The 18,993-nt window shown below is 37.8% G+C and overlaps 1 protein-coding gene across 1 annotated transcript; it reads right to left on the bottom strand.

Moving 5' to 3' along the window:
• Positions 1 to 2,670: 2,670 nt before the first annotated feature.
• On the bottom strand, positions 2,671 to 18,344 carry LOC104547089 (cAMP-regulated phosphoprotein 21-like). The gene is made up of 10 exons (XM_010192659.1): positions 18,307 to 18,344; positions 17,752 to 17,920; positions 15,798 to 16,003; positions 14,930 to 14,965; positions 13,911 to 14,000; positions 9,678 to 9,828; positions 8,409 to 8,487; positions 7,032 to 7,091; positions 5,986 to 6,126; positions 2,671 to 2,860 (listed from the first exon to the last, which is right to left on the bottom strand). The coding sequence occupies exons 3-10, from the start codon at positions 15,963 to 15,965 to the stop codon at positions 2,671 to 2,673; spliced, it is 915 nt and encodes a 304-aa protein (XP_010190961.1). The 5' UTR covers positions 15,966 to 16,003; positions 17,752 to 17,920; positions 18,307 to 18,344.
• Positions 18,345 to 18,993: the final 649 nt, after the last annotated feature.

Genomic DNA, 18,993 nt, shown 5'->3' with positions numbered 1-18,993 from the left:
ATAATAATATGAATAAAAATAAAATTGCTAGAAGTTATTACACTCTGAATTACTTCTCCAATCACTATGTGACTGGATAAAAGAAAAGCAGTTCCTCCATGTTGGATGGTCCCCTCCTGCAATAAAAAGCTGAGGCACTGCAATGCGTGAGGAGGCTCAAGCCACTGCTGGAGGCAGACATTTCCTGAACCCCAATGCAAAATGTCTGTTTCCCCTTAATACTTTTCTGAAGCATTTTTTGGGAAGCTCCCCATTCCTTCTTGGATGTGAAGGCCTTCCCCTGTTTGACATGCAGGGATGTGCTACCCAGCTTGAGGCTGCAGTGGGAAAGGCCAGAAAGGAACTAAAGGCTAAAATTTAGGCACCACAGAAATGACTACTGGGGCACTGGGCTCTTGCATGATTAGTACTGCACTGAAAAGAAGTTCTTCCAATCATGTTCCTAATTTAAGTCCAGATTGAAATAAACAGATTATTTTTGTATGAAAATCTCAATAAATAAAATCCATGAAAACCAAAGTAACTTGTTACTTCAAAGCTACGTTACTATGTAGCTACATAAATTCATAGTTAGCATTGTATGTTATTGCTTTATTATGTTCTTACTAAATTCTTAATTGCATAATGTATTAGTTCAGCTTAAACTGGAACAAAATGTCATATCTCATAATTATGGTATTTCTCAGTTGTACATTTTTTTTCCATTTTAGTTCCATATATGTACTACACACTTGTATTTCTTCAAACATTTATAACATAATACACTTGTATACTGATTGGGCAATAGCAATTTTAAGCTTCTGCTTATTTCTTAGTAGTCAAGAAGCAACTATTCTCTAGTCAAGATGGGAAAGAGGTAACTACAATAGGAAACAGAGGAATGGAGCAGCCTCCATAATCTCTTGAAGAAAAGTAATGCAAGACTCCAAGGAAAAAAGTAAAACCAGAAATAATGGCGTTCACATGTTTTCCTATATGATGTGGCTCATAAAAGTGATTCTGCTCTCCTGAAATGATACCCCTGTGTACATACATGATAGTCAAGGATAGCATAAGGTGCTTAAATGCAAAGGCAATACCAGACAGCAAACCATTTGCCAGGGTATTATAATTATTGGGGGGAACCCAAACTGTGCTTCAAACTTTCTTGCAAACACTGAATTACTCTGACTAAGATGTTACAAAAAGTAAGACATATGCGTTCAGGTACACAGTGGTACGCTACTACCATATATCTAACTAAAGAAGAGCCGTTACCAATTGCATATGGAGAATGTCCCATCAGCAAACAGATGACTTCAACTTCTCTAAGCAGTTACACTGAGCAACCATGAGTACCTTATTCAGTCAAGGGTAAAGGCATACTTTTCTGCATGCTCCAACAGCTGTTGGAAACCCTGTAATACACTTAACATCTCATTATTACCCAAAGTTTTTAATGCATCTCAAATGCACCAAAAAACCTTTGTCTAGGCCATTATTATATTAACACTTACATATTAACAGAGTAAGGAGAAAACCAAATATTAAAAGGATCATAACTCATGATGCTCTTCAAAAAAAAATTAGTCATAACTGAAAATGTATCAGTATAAAGTTTGTAATAGGTATGTTACACCCTCAGAATGTATGCAAATGTCTAAATACAGCCATTATATATCATAAGCACTCCACCTTCTCAATTCTGATGCACCTGCCACTCATACTTACATAAAAATGTGCACGAATGCATGTGTGGGCTGTGGTACAGACATACTTGTCATATGGGTGATGATCTCAACCAAGTGAAAACTTTTCATTTACCAACCACGTTTCCCCTACATTTCTCCACCTAGCTACAAACAATGAGATGAATGAATATGAACGAACCCGTATGTATAATAATATGAACAGTTCTGCAAAAAGCTCTGAACTACTGGCAGTTGTTTGATAGGAATTATGAGAAATATACAGAATGGAAGATGGCACATATATGCTATTTGGCTCCAATTTGGGATGCCCTATATTGTCTCAATTTTAAACTTCTGTTTATATCATATTTCACTGTCTTAAGTTCCTCATACATTTCAGTGCATCTTTAGATAGATGACAGGCAGCCACAGATGACAGACAAATATACATTACAACAGTGACACAAAAGCAATTTCATACTGAACAAAGCAGACTTTGTATTTTAAGTAGTATTTGAGGTCTTTAACTATAAAAGCAAAACAACAACAACAAACCCTCCCTCACTGTCTGATCAACTTTTCTCATGTACACTGTTGAGAATAATAATTTTAAAGGTAGACAACTTAGTTAGGCAGAACTTGTAAGATAGAATGTAAGACCATGAAAATTGTCATTATTTTTCAAATTTGTTGTTTTTTTAACCTTGCCTTAATTTAAAAAATCATATGGAAAGATAACTTGTTGTTAAAAATCCACTATTCTGTAACGAGAGCTAAAGTACAGAGACTTTATGTTTTTATTTAACAAACATTCGGGTAGCTGGGGTCATCACTCTTTGTTGTGTTCATTTCATTAAAAAAGCTTCAAAAACAGTATCACTACTTCACATTGCAATAAATTTTATTTTTTTTTAAAGGCACCTTAGATTAAACTCGTCACCATAAATATTCTTCAGAATGCAAAACTGTCATTATGGCCTGACTGTACTTTTGAGAGAGTTCACAGAGAGTTCACTAAAGCTCCAGGATTTTGAACCCAGAGAGATTCAAGTCCTAGTACATTTTTACCATCGTCTATCCCTCTCCGTAAAGCAGCATGGTTGACCAGACAAGCCACAGCCCTCTTTTCAGCTACAACCTCTTCAATAAGCACCTTCTCACATTCCAAGCCCCAGAAAAGCTGGTACTTTCTATAGGCACAGGTACACAGAAGTGGATATACACTGCCCTAAGATGGCCAATTGATGAAAGAAATTAAATGCCCTCCATCCATTCCATTCATATCCTCGTCCCTCATTTGACAGATTCTACTCTGTCCTGTGGCACATCCAAGGTAGTGTTGTTACCAGATTTTCCCAACCAGCCCATTCATCCCAAAGCCGTTAACTCTCCTGGCAACTTGTGCCTCTAAGCACCTGCAGGCAGTGAGATTGGGAAGTCTCTGCTGAACAGAATAAATCCTCCTCCCTGCCTGGAGCCAGGGAACAACTCATTGCCTGCAAGCGTGAGTGGAGAAGTGACAAGAACCCTCGCTCGGCCAGAAAAATAAGCCACACAGTGCTTCTGAAATCCCACATGGCAACTCCGCAGAGTCATCTGCTCTTCCCAAACAGGCACACTCACATAGAAGGTGCAGCCGGTACAGAATTTATGAATTCTTGAGTATGCAAGAATATTCTTCCCTCTCTGTGGTATGCAGCTAAAGTTCTTTGGAAACCATATGCCATAACGAGGTAATATATTGTCAAAATGCAAATCTTCAAAATATCTGTCTATGGGGCTTCTCCATAAATTTGAATAAAACTGTCAAGGCTCAGGCTTACAGCACAGCATAACCATGCTGAACAGCGTTTCAGTTGCTCTCCATATTCTCCAGTATTCTGGATACTGTCCAAGTAGTAATTAATAGAGTCAACACACTCCTAGTATTTGCTGTTGTTTCTGAACCACACAAAATTGCGTCCTCTGAGAGTACTGAAATGCAGAATACATGAAATCACATCGGACGCTTTCAGATGTGGAACTTACACTATTTTCGCTGTGGATAATAAAATCTCATCAGACCTTATTTAAGCTGGATAATAACAATCTATTTTCTGTCAGAACCAGGGATGTTTAAAGAAAAAAATGCCATCTCTTCCAGTTTTGAGAAGAAAGAGCTACTTCTACAAAGCTTTATTTTACAGCAGTATCAAAATAATTAAATAACACACTGGAAGCACCGTGATGCAATAGGAGCTTCATATAACCCAGTTACCTACCATCAAATCACTGCAGAAGGGAAAAACCCTGCAGTTTGTGTGGTGCTTACAAAGCAGCTGTACTCAGTCAGAGAGGCAAAGCCCTGTGTTTACTCCTGGAAGACCTACCCAGGAATGGTGTCAGAACCACTTTGTCTGGCTGCATGCCTCACCTCCAGCCACTATCACAGCCAAAAGGGCCATTCGATCCACCATACCCCTGCAACGTCCTGCCCGCTGAGCTTGCCCACAAGGATGCCAGTTCATGCCTGGTTACCAGCCTTGCTTGCTCATTCCCATCACACAAGAAGCCATAGCTTCATAACAGCATCCACAGTTTTGACTGCTGCAGAAGGCTTCAGTGTCCTCTCCACAAGCACTGTGCGAGCGTTTCCAGCAGCGCTTCCAGTGCTACCCATCTCTGCAAGCACAGCCACGCAGCCGAGCGAGGCATTATCAGGTATCAACGTGATATTATCATCACGTTATCAAGTCAACCAGGAGAAGGAAATGCTGTGAGGGAAGATCTGTAGCATTTGGTGCGCTACAGAGATGACACAGATCTGAAGGGAAAAGGGAGAACTGTAAACAGAGATGAATGCCTAAAAAGCATTCAGATATGATTGACTGTGTTTTGTTTAAGAGAAGATTAATTTATTTTTCCTCATTTACAGCTGAAAAATGAACACCAGTTTGCTGCATACCCAGCATTTTCTTAATCATACCCAAACATAGCCCTTGCACAGGGGCAGGCTGTACCAGACCCTGAGGCTAAGTCTGAGCAGCCCCAGTGTTAGTTTTATCAAGCTACTGTAATTCTCTTGACTTCTGAAAATCAGACTGTTAGTGCACGCTTTATTCAGACCTTTAAAAACAGTAATGTCTAAGAGTTGTTTTACAGATGTCTGAGTATCTCAGGGACAGCCCATGAAAAGTATCTAAAATAAATTGTGATCTCAAATTTACTTCACACACATGGAAGATTTTTAGGGCTCCATGAAATAGCAAATACCAATGTGTTTGGCTTGAGTTTTAATCTTGCAAAATTAGGCAGTCCCTCTAGCCTTCTACAGGGGAAGCTAATAATATTAAAAGAAATACACTCTGCAACTGCGTCTAAGTAAATCACCTAACTACAGGATATGTAAATCAAGTAAATGTTTTTATTTCTTCCACTGAATACAGAAAGTACACAATTTTCAAATGGGGCTTTTTTTGTTCCAACACCAGATATCAAAACTTTGTTACTCAGTTGTAATGACTTCCTCTTCCTTACTTAGTTTATAGGTAAAGAGAGAGAGGAAGGCTACAGCTCCATGATGGTTAATAGACATGCGGTGCTCGGCAGAACAGGTGATGCTGTTTAGGCAGGGACACATGACTGCATCTTTGTTGAATTAAGACAGGAAACTTGATATCAAGCTTTTGCTAGCTTTATACAGGTTGATGGAGGAGAGTATAAAGCATTTCAGCACAAGTTTAACCTGCCAGGAATTTTGCTACGCATTTGAAACATCAGAAGGAATTTATATCCCACAAAAACTCTGTGGTCAAACGATGAGATTTGAAGAGAAACTAAAGTAGAACCAGGAGGTGAAAATAGGAGGAAAAGGGAATTAATAGTGGCAGGTGGTGGAGGTGAACTAAATCCTAAATAATCAGGTTGGGCAGAAAATAACCCTTGAAGCAGGGAGAGCCAGAACAAGGGAAGAAGCAATCTTCCAAATAAGTTGGGGATATTTAGGAACACAGCTATATGGTATCAGGTGACACGTAAAGCAACAAGCTCATTTCTGTTCCAAAGTGATGGCACTAAGGAGTCAGGGAAAGTAGCATTCAAGAGAGTATTGTTAAGTTTCTTGCAAGAGACATATTGGGTTGATTTCTCCTTATGCATCTTTATATCCTTAAATAATCTCACAGTGCTAGCTCTGTCCTCCCCTTCCACCCTAGAAACTGAAACAGCGCTCACTCTTGCTACAAAATAAAATAAATAAAAAATGCCACGCAGTCATGGTACAAACCAGCTCTTGTGAAAGAGAACAAGGAAAAAACACAACAGGGTTGCTACTTACATTCTTGTATTGCTGGTCTTGTTGATAATTACAGATTTTCCAGTCTGATCCACATTATGATCCATTCCAAAGTACGCCGCCACCCTGTGTACTAACATCCTCTGATATGATGACATCTGAGGGAACTTTTTATAGTGATTACTGGAAAAAACAAATCACGTTGATAATTATATTTCCCTCAGAGCTACAATTAAATGAAAATAGCAATACATTTGATAATTCAGTGGAGAGGAATCTAACTGATAATTCCTCCTTTGTGCATTTACGTATAAAAGTTTGCCACAAAAAAAAAAGACAAGAGAAAGGAATTGTATTTTGAGCTTCTGAGAAGCATATTTCCACGCCTACATGGGAACAAACACAGTTCATGCCTCATGGTACTGACAGAGTATTCTGCATATTGGGAAAAACTCATCCCCTGACCCCACACACACACTCACACTTCCTGCACAAACAATCCTGCAGATTTGCTGAGACACTGGCAGCAGTTTTCTGCCTTTCTTCCAAAGGTCAGATGCAGGACAGTGCTGGAAGGATCTCGGTTGGTAAATACTCCTTTTTTCTCTCTTACTGACAAAAGAAATTATTTCCCATCACCATCATTTCTTCCTCTCCTCTGGCTCTCTATTGTTTTAAAGCTGCAGAAATACTTTATTGCAAAGAGCACATGGCAGCAAGAATCCCTTCCATCTATGTTCAGTTTTATTTTCCAATGCATTAAAATAAGAGCACCTAGGGAAACTCACAAGATAGCATATTTGATCATTCTATGCATTGAAAGCTTTACCGATATTTTTGGACCTAACTGAGCAGAACCAGTAGAAGCCACTGAAAGGTTACGACAATGAAAAGCAAAACGGTTTTCATTTACTTTTACTACATTTTAAGGAGTACCATAATGTGTCAGGAAATAAAAGACTGATCTTTCAACATGCCAGTAACAGAGCTCAGGAGTGCTGCAGTCCACATGAGCGTATGTGGACTCATGCTGCTTGCATTGCTACATGCACACACGACTTAATAATCAAGTGAGGAACTCTACTTACTTGTTGTCACTAATAAAATCAATAATTTCCTGTTCCATTTTCAAGAGTATCATTCTGTCCCTGTCAAAAGAAACAGAAGGATTTGTAGCATCAACTACCAATAGACATTTATACGAAAAAGTGAATGCAGCAGGGTTTGTAAAGCAATTTTGCGAGAGTTGCCAGCCACCTAGATTTGCCCTGGCACACCTGAAGAAGACTGCAGACTGCCTTGCTGCACCTCAGCTGACATATGTGACAGATTTAGCTCTTCCTTGAGCTCAGCCATGGTCTGAGAACACTTCCAGCCACACCAGGCTGTGACCAACACCTTGCATAGAAAGGCTCTGACTGCTATGGATAGCTTTGGTCCTTTTTCACCCTTTTTTTTTTTTAATAGAAAATGAGATTTCCAGCTAACCTAGCTCGTTCATAAAGAGAGCTGCTATCCACCAAAAGTTTCAACATTTTGTCTGAGATACATCTTTTACAAGTCACTGATCTGAAGGTGAGAAGTCCAGGCACATCTCATCTAGTTAGAGAGTGCACAATGGAGAACAATGTCTTTGAACTATGGCTCCTAGGAGGCAATACTGCAGCATTTCTCAGTCAAAATGCTCTGTTTTCAACTGGAAGGTCTCAGATGTTCCTTTTCACTCTCCTCACCTGTCAAAAACATAAAAAAATTTGCCCAGCATGTTCCCACACTTACATTTTTTTCTAAGCGTGACAGAGTCCATCAGTCCTTAGCTCTTTTTAACTTTCTTATTTTGTGCAGATAAAACAATTCAAGGACCTTATGTCATCTATATAAGAGGTTATGCAAGCTGTTAGGTACCCAATTATTCCTAGTTCTCCTATAATTGTGGAATTACATGGTACCTGTTTAATGGATTAAATGGAAATGAATGTTAAAAATCACCACATATAAAAATGTTATGGATCCTTCCTTAGGCATTCAGAGGCAAATTCAACGTTAAAATGAGCTCGTTGCTCAAAGTGAAAACTATGGGAATACAGAGAGCAGAATTTGGCACTATGCACAGGATTTTAATTGTGTACAGCATTGCCAAAGGACAGGTACTTTACATTCATATACACATCTCTCACACTGCAACGGTTATAATATATTACTGCTAAAATCACGCAGAGCTATATGCAGAAAGGTAAGGACAAAGAACAGATGTCGTTGAAAGTGAAATTAAGCAATAGAAGACTGGATGGGCGAGGAGAAGTTGATGACTTTTTATAGCTTTTTGCTCAATTAACAGCCTACCTCCTTTACCTTTTCCCTCATAAACATCTCCAGAACTAATAAAAGACAGTGTACAGCTTGGGAACTCAGAGACTGCCAGCTATAATTTCAGGAGTGCCAGCTCTAATGCAGAAAACACCTACCTGGGGTTATTCTTTAATGTGTTAATGAGAAACTCATGCAAATCTATGCCTGTTGAGTCTGTATACTCTTGACTGCAATCTGAAAAATAAAAACAAACACCCACCTCTGATTTATTTCATTTCAACAGTTACAATTAAGCTATGCTGTAAATCAAACCCCATTTTCCAGAAACAATCTGAAAGCATATGCTCTGAAAGAAAATGTTCATTTGGAGTTCAGCCAAGAAAGATCTACACTCGGAAGCATCGGGTGGACATTCACAGTTCCTCTGCGCTGTGCTACCAACAAGGCAGCACCAAAAGCAAACACTGACAGAAAGTGCGGTCATACAAAAATCACAGGAAACCTTCAGTGCCGCTCAAGACCCTGCAAGTTCTTCCTTTACACTACTAAATAAAATTTTAAAATATGACAAAAAATAAAGTTACTCATCAATGTCTCTTTGCATCACTTAATATATGCTGTACATACAGCAAAGCAAGTGAGGCATCGTGCCAGTGGGAATTATATTTGCATTAATGGACTGAAATCCAGTGACACCTGAGAGTGGGCGGGTAATAGGGCTGCGTGACAGTAGTCAGAATTCATTTTTGAGCACTGCTGTATCGGCTGACTCAAAAGTGCACACATATCCTCCAGCTGGTGTGAACTGTGAGAGCTCCATTGAAGCCAAGTGACAATTCACACCAGCTGCAGATCCACACGCAGGTAGGCAATGAATACTTTTGAGAGATTGCACTGCAACTTTGTACCTTGGATTAATAAAAAAGATTTTTTTAAAAATACCAAATTTCTATACAAGATATTTTCTGACGAAGTCTTAGTAGGTGATAAGAGTAGATTGCAATACAGGTTAAAGGTCATGGATGGATTTCCTTATAGCATTTCAGAGAAATTCTCCATAAGAGAGAAGAGGAGGATTACTCTACTGCCTACATTGCACAGGCAACATGCCAATATAATATCAGTAATGGGGAGAAAGGTGTATTAAAGTCTCACACTTATCTTATTATAAAATCACACATATATTTACATATGTGTGTTTATACCAACATGGTTAAGTATTCAGAAGAATGATTTTACATTAAAGAAAATTAATAACCTCTTGTACCAAACCTCAGTTTAGAAGGTTTCTTCACTTTCAAAGCCCAATGTTTGTATGAAAACAATTCTACTGTGTATTTATACACAAAGAAATGCATGCTTATAGAAACATACAATGCTTTTTATAAAAGTAATTATAGCAATTTAAGTATTTTTAAGTTCACCTTTTGATAACATTCTGATCTTGTTTTTTTCACTGTTTTTATCTTTTTCTTTATTTTTATCCTTCTCTTTTTCTTTCTCGGGGTCATCTTTACTAGATTTATCTTCTTCTTGCAAGGTAGGAAAACTTGAAAGCTGTAGTTGGATCGATTCCTGTTGGGAAAGAAAAGAAAGATAAATTTAGGGCCAGATTCAGAAAGCTTCCCATGGCTTCCAAACGCCAGAGATTTGCATTAAACTACGTGCAGCTAGAAGAGCTGAAGCCAGATACATTTCTTTCCTATTTGAAAAATTCTTCTTTTTTCCAGGAGAATAATGACACCTTAGAGGCCAAATTCTAGTGGTAAGTGTATTTCTTCCCTGATATTTAAATACTATAAACTTCTAGTCTAACTGTATTAAAGGCACTGTATTATTCTACACTTCAATAATTCTCACTTAAGGCTTTTTAGAAGAGCGAAATACACTTAATATGGGCTTTCTTAAATAATTCTATAATCAATACTGCACGTTAAATGATGATCAATGGACAGATGTCTGAAAAAATATAACTTCCCCCCCCCCACTAAAAAATTCTGCACGTTCGTATGAACTGTGTTGCACAAGTAAGCGCAGTATCAGCTAAACTCAGCTTTCAGGCTTCAACAGTAGAAGAGCATCAGCAAATTATAAACTCTGTTTATACAAGAAGGCTTACTAACTTATCAGGTACTCTATATTTAAAGACACACGCAGCACGCCTTTAGCAAAAGGAGTGAAATGTGCACTGCGGTTTTCAAACAAGTTTTGGCAAGTGAACTTCTCCAAAGCATTGCACGTTTTATCCTCAAAAATTCAGCATCTCAGAGACTGTAAGTCCCTTTGAAAGCATGCTTCAGCTTTAAAGACTTAATTAAAACTGGAGAATTGAAACTGGTTTGCATTTCCTGATTTGCCTTAAAGAACTTGTTATTTCCAACTTAAAACATTACTTTATACTGGCTTTGTTTTAACAAAACACAAATTGCTTTCCTTTGAAGTTACCATGGTGTAATTTAAATATTTCAAAAAAATATCAATCTGGTTGGATGAAATTGAAGGATGCATACTTCTGTGTTCATGTTCTTTTGAAGAAAAAAATGGCCAAAAAATGCTTAAGCAGTGTAAAAATGTACATTTGAATTAAGCTGTCACAAAACTTCCTGGTAATGGAAGTCTCTTTAATAAAGGAGAGTCCTGCATGCCTGCTTATTTTTTAGCATCATGTTAATGGAAAACAAATTAACCAATACTGGAGAAATCAGAGTTTCTTGAATGCTAGTAAAGTCCCTTCCTTCACAATTTTTCAAAGAATATAAGCACACTAAAAGATCAGTAAAAAACTTTAAAGTAAGGGATTTTTTTTAAGCAACCAGACCATTACAAATTCAAAAGATGCTGTCAATAATTACTAAAAATTTTAAGTTTCTGGATTTTTTTAAAGCACTACAAATCAGCCACCACAACACATGTAAGACAAGATCCTAACAGAACAAGGTATCAGCATAAACATCCCACAGTAGGACAGATATTGGGTAATTTCTCAGCTTATTCATTATAAACTTTTTGTGAAGTTCGAATGTGGCACAAAAGACTTGAGATGAAAAGCACTGGAAGAGAGAAACAAAGCCCTAGGGCCAAAATTTAACCTGAACTATCATCCTTAATCCCTGCTTCTGTTTATTTTGGCTGACAGAAACTGAGTGTACAGAGGGAAAGCGTAGGAACTCCTGGTTATTTGAGGTAAGGTTACATAGAAAAATGTTTTCTAACCTGCTCAGTTGTGCTCAGAGGACTAATGTCATGCCTGCATTCTTTCACTTCAAATGGCAGTTCGATTTCTCATTCAAACAGCAAACTTTGGATCAACCACTGCCAAAAGACCCCAAAGGATGACTCTGATTCCGTGCACTGTCCTGAGCAAAGCAACTGCGCTGCTAGCTTTTTGAAACAGGAGAAAAATGTAACTGGCCATGCTGTTCCCAAAATATTAATCCTAACCTTCACAGTGGTTGTTAAAATGCACTTATGAAAAGAAAAATGACAGACTCTACACATAAGCACATATATGAACATACAGTAGATGCTGTCTTACGTGTAACATAATGCTTATATATTTGCACTAGAAGAAACACACAAAAGGGCTGTAGAGTCGTGAAAGCAAGCTACTGTATATTTTCTTAGATTTTTATTGATTTTTCTCAATAATAAAATACAATGTATCACATGTACAATACGTCGATACAAGGTAAGTATAGTGAACAACAAAATAAATGTTCAAATTGCAATAATACACTTCTTGGTCAATAGTATAACATTAAAGGCAACATTCCTGTTAAGTAAGGGCATAGTGAACCATCAGGTAAGCGTTCAAGATCAAGTAATACAGGTAAACAAGTTTTTTTTTCCCTATACAGGAAAATGAAGGCAAGTATTCAAATATAAATACAAACATCAAGTCTGCAGTACAATCCATACTCAGTAGTTCTGGCAATGTACCATACATTCTCTGGTAATTAATTCTCTGTGCTTTGTAAACCATTAAGATAAAATAATAATCTAAAATAAAAAAATAAAATTACAAAGCAAAAATAAGCTTTTTATCCTCTAAAGTGAAAGCAAAGCAATTCAGTTGGCATTAAACTTCCTGTATCCTTCAGCCAGTCCAAAGAGGAGTCTTTCCATGGCAAAGCTGAGCCGCATTCATTAGTAACAGCTCAGCAACAACAAAAGTGCAATTCTTATCTAATTGATTATACCAAGCCAATTGTGTCTTTGGGAAATGGATGCTGGGGTCCAGGGAGGCATTTTATCTCCCATAAATGTTTCAATATGGTCAAAGAAAGCCGTGGCTGGTCCAAGTCAGGTAAGACCAGAGGCTGCGTGTCTCAGGAACCCCTCCTCTGCCTGGCGTCGGAGTGCAGTCTGGACAGAGATTTTACCTCAAAACCTGCCAGTCTCTCTGACATTTAACACAGGTCCTGTGCAGTACATTATAAACTACCATGCAGTAACTTAATACAATCTCTTTGTATTAGTCTTCTTTTCGTTCTCCATTAAACAATAGAAAATACAAATGAAAGCAGAACAAAAGCCACGCATCTTGAGTAATGCAAGTTAAGCAGAAAGCGTATACCTACAACAGAACAACTTGTAAAATAACCAGACCATCTACTGCATAAGCATCATTGTAGAGCAGTAGTACATGTAGATGTCCCCCTGCTAAACAACCTGGTTTTTGGTCTTTCAGAAAGACATTAAAAAAATAGAAAAACCTCTCCAAACTTATAAGCTAAGAGGAGAGCTGGATTTGCTCCATTTCAAGTCAATAGAGGAAACCATGAGAAAGTACACTTAAATGTGATTTTTTTTCTTTTTGTGCTAAGCTCACAAGAAGTCACTTGCTCAAGCTCTCCCAATAACTGATCTCATTTGCACATAAACACCTCATAAATTATAGGCAGTACTCATCATATTTTGGTTTTGGGTTTTTTTGAGCCTTGCTCTTACCATACAAGAAGAGTATTTGAAGTTTTTGTTTTCGCTTTTTTGGGGTTAATCTAAAGTTAATCTACAAAGACTGCCACCAGTGTTTCTGTCCGAGGTGAGGGGTGCAGGTGACACAACTCTACCAGCTGCTGGGAATACACCACTACCAGTACAGATAAACTCAAAAACACGCTTTTCAATACTGGAAAATCTACACCAAGAGTTTAGAAAATGAATGCCACTCAGTAGGAGGCATCCTTGGCTCTACCAAGGTATTTTAGAGCGAAGGACCTGTGAATTTTATGTGAAGGGGGACACTGATATGAACTGGAGTCTCAGAGGAACCAGAAACCAGAGCATATTCATAACTGTATCTGGTGCAGCCTCAAAAAAGATAGCCTTAGAGAAAAGAACATATTAATATTCTTTTTGATTGTTACTATTTTTTAAAATTTTAAAATCTGAATTCTTTTGAATTCTTTTCCATTTGCTGAAATTTTCAGGGGGTCTGGAAAAAAAAGCAAACAACACCCTGTGATACAGTATAAAACTAGTATTTCAAAACAAAGTTCACGCTAAACCAGAGAACTTCACAAAAAAAAAGTGTTGATTGCCGGATGTAATTTTTCCCCCAAGAAGACACTGTTAAATGCCCAATTAAATAACATAATCATGCAACTGAACAAGGAGGTCAACCATGCAGCTAATAGCAATGATTGCAAGCGTACCTGATTATCATGAAGATTTTCTGCTGCTGGGCGAGGGGAGGACTCTTCACACACAGCAAGACTCCGGACGAGTTTTCCTTTAGCTCCTGACTGAAGAAGAGAGAAAGGAAACAAAACAGAGAACACTACTACTGACCCCAACTCACAGAAGTTGCAAACATCAGCTATCCCAAAATATCCCAAATAACTCCTACCTACACCTAGCCTGCAAAATCCTGTCTTCGATGCAGTTAGAAAACGATTCAATGCAATGAGTCATTTGCCACACAGAGGAGGTAGTAGGTTTCTTTCTGCTTTTAATCATTACTGCTACAAGTTCACTCACTTCCACCAAAAATAGCAACAGCAAAAGAACAGATAATCCAATACTGAAGCTAATTTAACAAAGTTAAACTCAAAGGTTCTACCTGTTGCTTGAGGTTTTTTTTCTTTTGTTTTATTTTTTCTCTTCTTCCAGTGGAACTGGAATTCTTCCAATGAACACAGACAATAAGTAGTGCAAATTTTATGGATCTGCACTTGGAAAATTGAAAGAAGTGTTTTGGGTTTTTTTGTTTACTTGGATTTGGGTTTGGTTTTTTTTCCTAGAAACTATTTTTTTTAATTTTGTTTTTTTACTCTAGGGACCTAGTCAGTCTCTTCAGTCTCTGTTTTTTTATGTCAAGATTAGTCCATTAAAACAAAATTCAAACAAATACGTTTATTACAAAAGCAAAAAGAACAAGCTTTTTCCTTCCCCAAGTGGTGCATACATGCTGTCTAACACAAGCACACAGTGAGCCCAGAAGCATAAAAGTATGATAGATAAATAAAGGGGAGCCTGACACATTTTACCTAGAAAAACTCCTCTGCCTTTGTGCAGTAAGATTATGGGGTAAGGGAGAGGGAAAAAAAACAAATCACAAACAAAACAAGTGATGAGGGGCCATCATTTCAATTGTGCTCAGAGGACTAGCTAATCAGATTGAAATTCTTTATCCTATCAGGACATCCAATTCCAAACAGAGATAGGCCCTTACCTTGGATCTCTTTTTCTGCTGATTTGCACCTCGTTTCTGGGTATAGCAAAAAAAAGAAAAAAAAAAGCAGTTATCACTTCAGTGGAAAATGTGCATGACCAGCATTATCAATAAATAGATTAAATCACTTCAAAAATGGCACTGTAATCAGTTGCTGACTGCAAAACCAACTTCCCCAAACCCAGTCTGGAAAGCAGGGAAAACCAAGAATCATCTCTGCTCAACTTTGTTCATTTTAAGAACAGATATAAGTGACAAAAACACCCTTCACAGCATTCTGTAATTTTGCATATAATAGAAATGCAAGAAAAGGCATATTTAAGTAAATGCTCCCCCTCTCCAAATTCCTCTTAGTAGTATCCCCTTTATTTTTATATTCGATTGAGCAAAAAAGGATTAAACCCCCCTCAGCCGACAAAGTCTTCTTATCAAATTACCTTCTTAGGCTTTGCATTACAACTTTTTGTTGGCAGTAACACCTACAAACCAAACCACACATTAAGTAATTATTCATTAATATTACCTGTAAATTCATGAGATCAGGGTAGTTTTGTAAATCCCCAAAGAAGGAAAACAGTCAGATATTTCACCAAGCTTTAACACAGACATCTAGGAATTAACTTCTCAGAAAAATTAATAACACAGACAGCAGCCTAAAGAGCTTGAAAGGTATAACAAATAACATTTATTTTATAGGAAGATAAAAAAACCCAAAATAATTAAAAAAAAAAAAGATACAGAGAAAGACAGTCTCACAATTATATGAGATAAAATAGGGGAACTGTAGGCAAAGAAAATGATCAGAGATATGGAAAGTCAATGGTAACACACTGATATTTAACGTGCCTATTCACTATTCATGTCTTACCTGCAGCTCTGTCCTGGCATCACTCAGCTTCTCCTCCTTCTCCTCTATTTCTGAGCTTTCGGATTTATTAAGGATACAGTCATCCGGGTTCGCTTCAGAGATGGCAGACTCCTGTTCTTTCACAGCTTCCTCTGCTGTCTCCTGGTTCAATTTACCTTGTTCAGACATTCTTCCAGACAGAAATTAAAACAACAAGATTTGGTGACCTGAAAGGTCAAGATACCACAACAAACACACACACACAAAGAAAACACTGGGGGTGAATTTTTAGTTTTATTTTTCTTCAATTCCCAAGGAAGTAATTTCATTTCCTTTGATAAACAAATCAAAATACGCAGCTCAGGAGTGGAAAGCCACATATGTCTCAGCTGAAGAGATGCAGAGGATGGACAATACCAGATAGCAGCAGAATTGTGTCAGGTTAAACAAACAGAGCTCTAATCTATACAGTCTTGGTAAGAGCAGATTTAAGGTAAGGTGCTGGGACACCCCAGCTCCATCTCTCCTGCCCAGCCCCGGGACTGCAGAGGTGCAGGCAGAGATGGTGAGGGACTTTCTGCTATAGAGCTCAGCAGCACCTGGCAGGAAGGACAGATTCAGATTTTCAGGTCTCCTCAGTGCTCCCCTCCTCTAGATGTTTTTTTTCTTCTTTTTTTTTTCCTTCTTTTTTTATTAAAAAAAATAGCAAAAAAAACCCACAAAAAACCAAGCTTAAGCAACAACACTGGTTTTAGGAGACAACCATGGTTTCTGGACATAGCAGAACATGGTGCTCACTATCACTTCAAAAAATACATATATATTTGAAGAGGCGACAATTCAATATAACTATGAAATCTAAATTTGGCAATAAATCTCTCGGGTCAACTTTTTCCGGCATCAAACTGACAGCTCCATTATTAAAATCATAAGCCTCTTCCCAAGCTTCATGTCATTCTCCAGCACTATGAAAATTCTACAGGAAGCATTGGCAGGTATTTCTAATGAAGATCTCTTAACTCAACTGCATTTACTCTTGACTCACAATGGGTTGTTGTACAGAAGCTTTAACAGCTTTTTTCAAAGTTAAAGTCTATTATTATTTTCTCTCTCTCTTTTTTCTCTACCCTCAGCTCCTCTTGAAGCCTCCCCCACTGATCAATTGTCAAATGAGACTCATAATAATTTAACTTTTCTTTCCCCATCCACTTGGCTTGAGAAGTGTCTACAGGAAAAAAAAAAACCAAACAACAAACCCATGGTTAGGAAAGGGAGCTATTTCAGAAAGGGTCTTTTGCAATACCTTGCCACTTCTCAACAAATGAATCAGTGGCTATTAAGCAAAACCACACTTTGCCATGTTTCCTTCTACAGCTTGTAATTAACATTCAACAGATCCAATATCCCTTACTTTCCTTTTTTCAAGCTATGTTTTAATTGAAAAAATAAAACCTAATGAGTTTAAAAAAAAAAAATCACTTCTTCCATTCTTTGCTTTTGTCTTGACATCGTAAGCAAATAAAATAATAAAACCTTTTCTACATAAACTTCCCATTTGAGGATTGTGGATTTCAAAAGCAAAAAAGCTACACAATAAATAATAAATATATTTATAAATAAACCAACTGGAATACAAAGGTCACAAATTAGCCCACAGTAAGATAAGTCAAGCTTCGAGTTCTTCTCCTTACTCCCCCCACCCTCCTCAGGAAGTCCCATGGTATTGGCCCTTCTGCAGTTACCACTGAAACTTGCAGGCTTTGCTAAAAATTCAAAACATGATGAATAGCAAGACCTGAAACCGGTCCGTTAAACGACCCTTAATTTGTCAGAGATTTACATCAAGAAATGCACACACATGCACAAGTTCTTCATGGGTATATTACCCCCTGCAGCTCATCTACTTGCTTACACAGTATTCCCGAAACCAATAGCACTCATCATTGTATGAAGCTGCACCAAAGAAACTGTTTACCTGAAAAACTGCTATAATTCCCACTGTCTTTTTAGTGTCTTCTGTTGCTCTTCGCTGGTTAAGTCCACACAAATGACCAATGACAACGTGAGTCCCATGTCCCCATTAACAGTTCAGAGTGCCAATTTCCATGCTAGTCCTTCAGAGAGTTTGATGGATCATAGTCAACCTGGAAAAAAAGATAAAAGTAAATAATAACAACAGCAATGATCATGGTACAAGTTAAGGATGCAATAGATAGGACCAGATTTCTAACACTAATGACCAGCTTCAAGCAAATCACTTTCACAGCTTGATCCAGCTCCACCTGTCTCAAAACTGCCTGCTTCTTCTCTAATGAAGGCTTGAGCCGGCTGTTCAAGTCATAACAGCTCCTACGCAAGGAGCTAAAATTAACAATTGCATTATGCACTGAAGATTACTCACTTCGATTTTTAACCTTTTTTAGTGAATTCCAACACTTTTCATTAAAAAAGGCATATATACATATTTATATATAAGCTCATCTGTTTGCTTCTACAGAAATCAATGAGGGTATGAGGAAAAAGTACTCGCTTGCTTTTTAACTACAGCTTCTGTTCCAATTAAAATTTCAATAGTCAAACACTATTGAAAAAGAAGCTAGGTGAGTGCTTTTAGAAAGTGACCTCTTTTGCCAGGATAGTAAATCAAGATGTTCATTTAATAAGGTGAAAAAAAGCTGAAACCATCAAGAATGCGAGGAGGAGAAAGAAGTCCTATTCCCCAAACAACGGCAACCAGAAAAACTTTCCTTTGAGGTACTGTGTGAGGAAGAAAAAAAGTTCTCCAGGTTATGGTTCAGAAAATAAACCTGAAGAAAGAGTTGCCTCAGCAATGCAATTCATGCTGTTCATCAGGACTGTGCTTGCCAGCTGAATAGCTGATCTGACAGAAAAGGAGCATTTTGGGATGAGTCGGACTGATTTGCAAGCTGTGGCTGTGTGCCGAACTGTCTTGATACAACAGGCACCTCTTCTCAAGCCTTGCATATGAATCATGGTTGAAGTAATTAGTGCAAATACAAAAAAACAGCAAATAGGAGGAAACGTATCATTCTACTTGAGAGAAAAAAAAAACAACTGAAAATCATCTCACTCTAACATTAGACTCCTTGTTTCTGAGGCACGTTTTGAATTGCTCATGGTTGCAACTGCTGCACAGTATGTGGCAGCGCACTGGGACTCGTCAGACTAAGAGAGCTGAATTTCATGTGCCAGAAAT

Source organism: Mesitornis unicolor, unplaced genomic scaffold (genome assembly GCF_000695765.1).
Source record: "Mesitornis unicolor isolate BGI_N332 unplaced genomic scaffold, ASM69576v1 scaffold50469, whole genome shotgun sequence".
Classification (NCBI taxonomy): Eukaryota; Metazoa; Chordata; class Aves; order Mesitornithiformes; family Mesitornithidae; genus Mesitornis; species Mesitornis unicolor.
This window is presented reverse-complemented; position numbering and strand designations above follow the sequence as displayed.

Bases quoted from the DNA above. Each gene is read 5' to 3' on its own strand.
- LOC104547089 (XM_010192659.1), bottom strand. From the start codon at position 15,965: ATGTCTGAACAAGGTAAATTGAACCAGGAGACAGCAGAGGAAGCTGTG. The intron at 14,001-14,929 runs GTAAGGGCCTAT...TCTCTTCTTCAG, and splicing joins AGCAGAAAAAGAGATCCAAG to TCAGGAGCTAAAGGAAAACT. The intron at 7,092-8,408 runs GTAGGTGTTTTC...TTCTTTTGACAG, and splicing joins ACATTAAAGAATAACCCCAG to GGACAGAATGATACTCTTGA.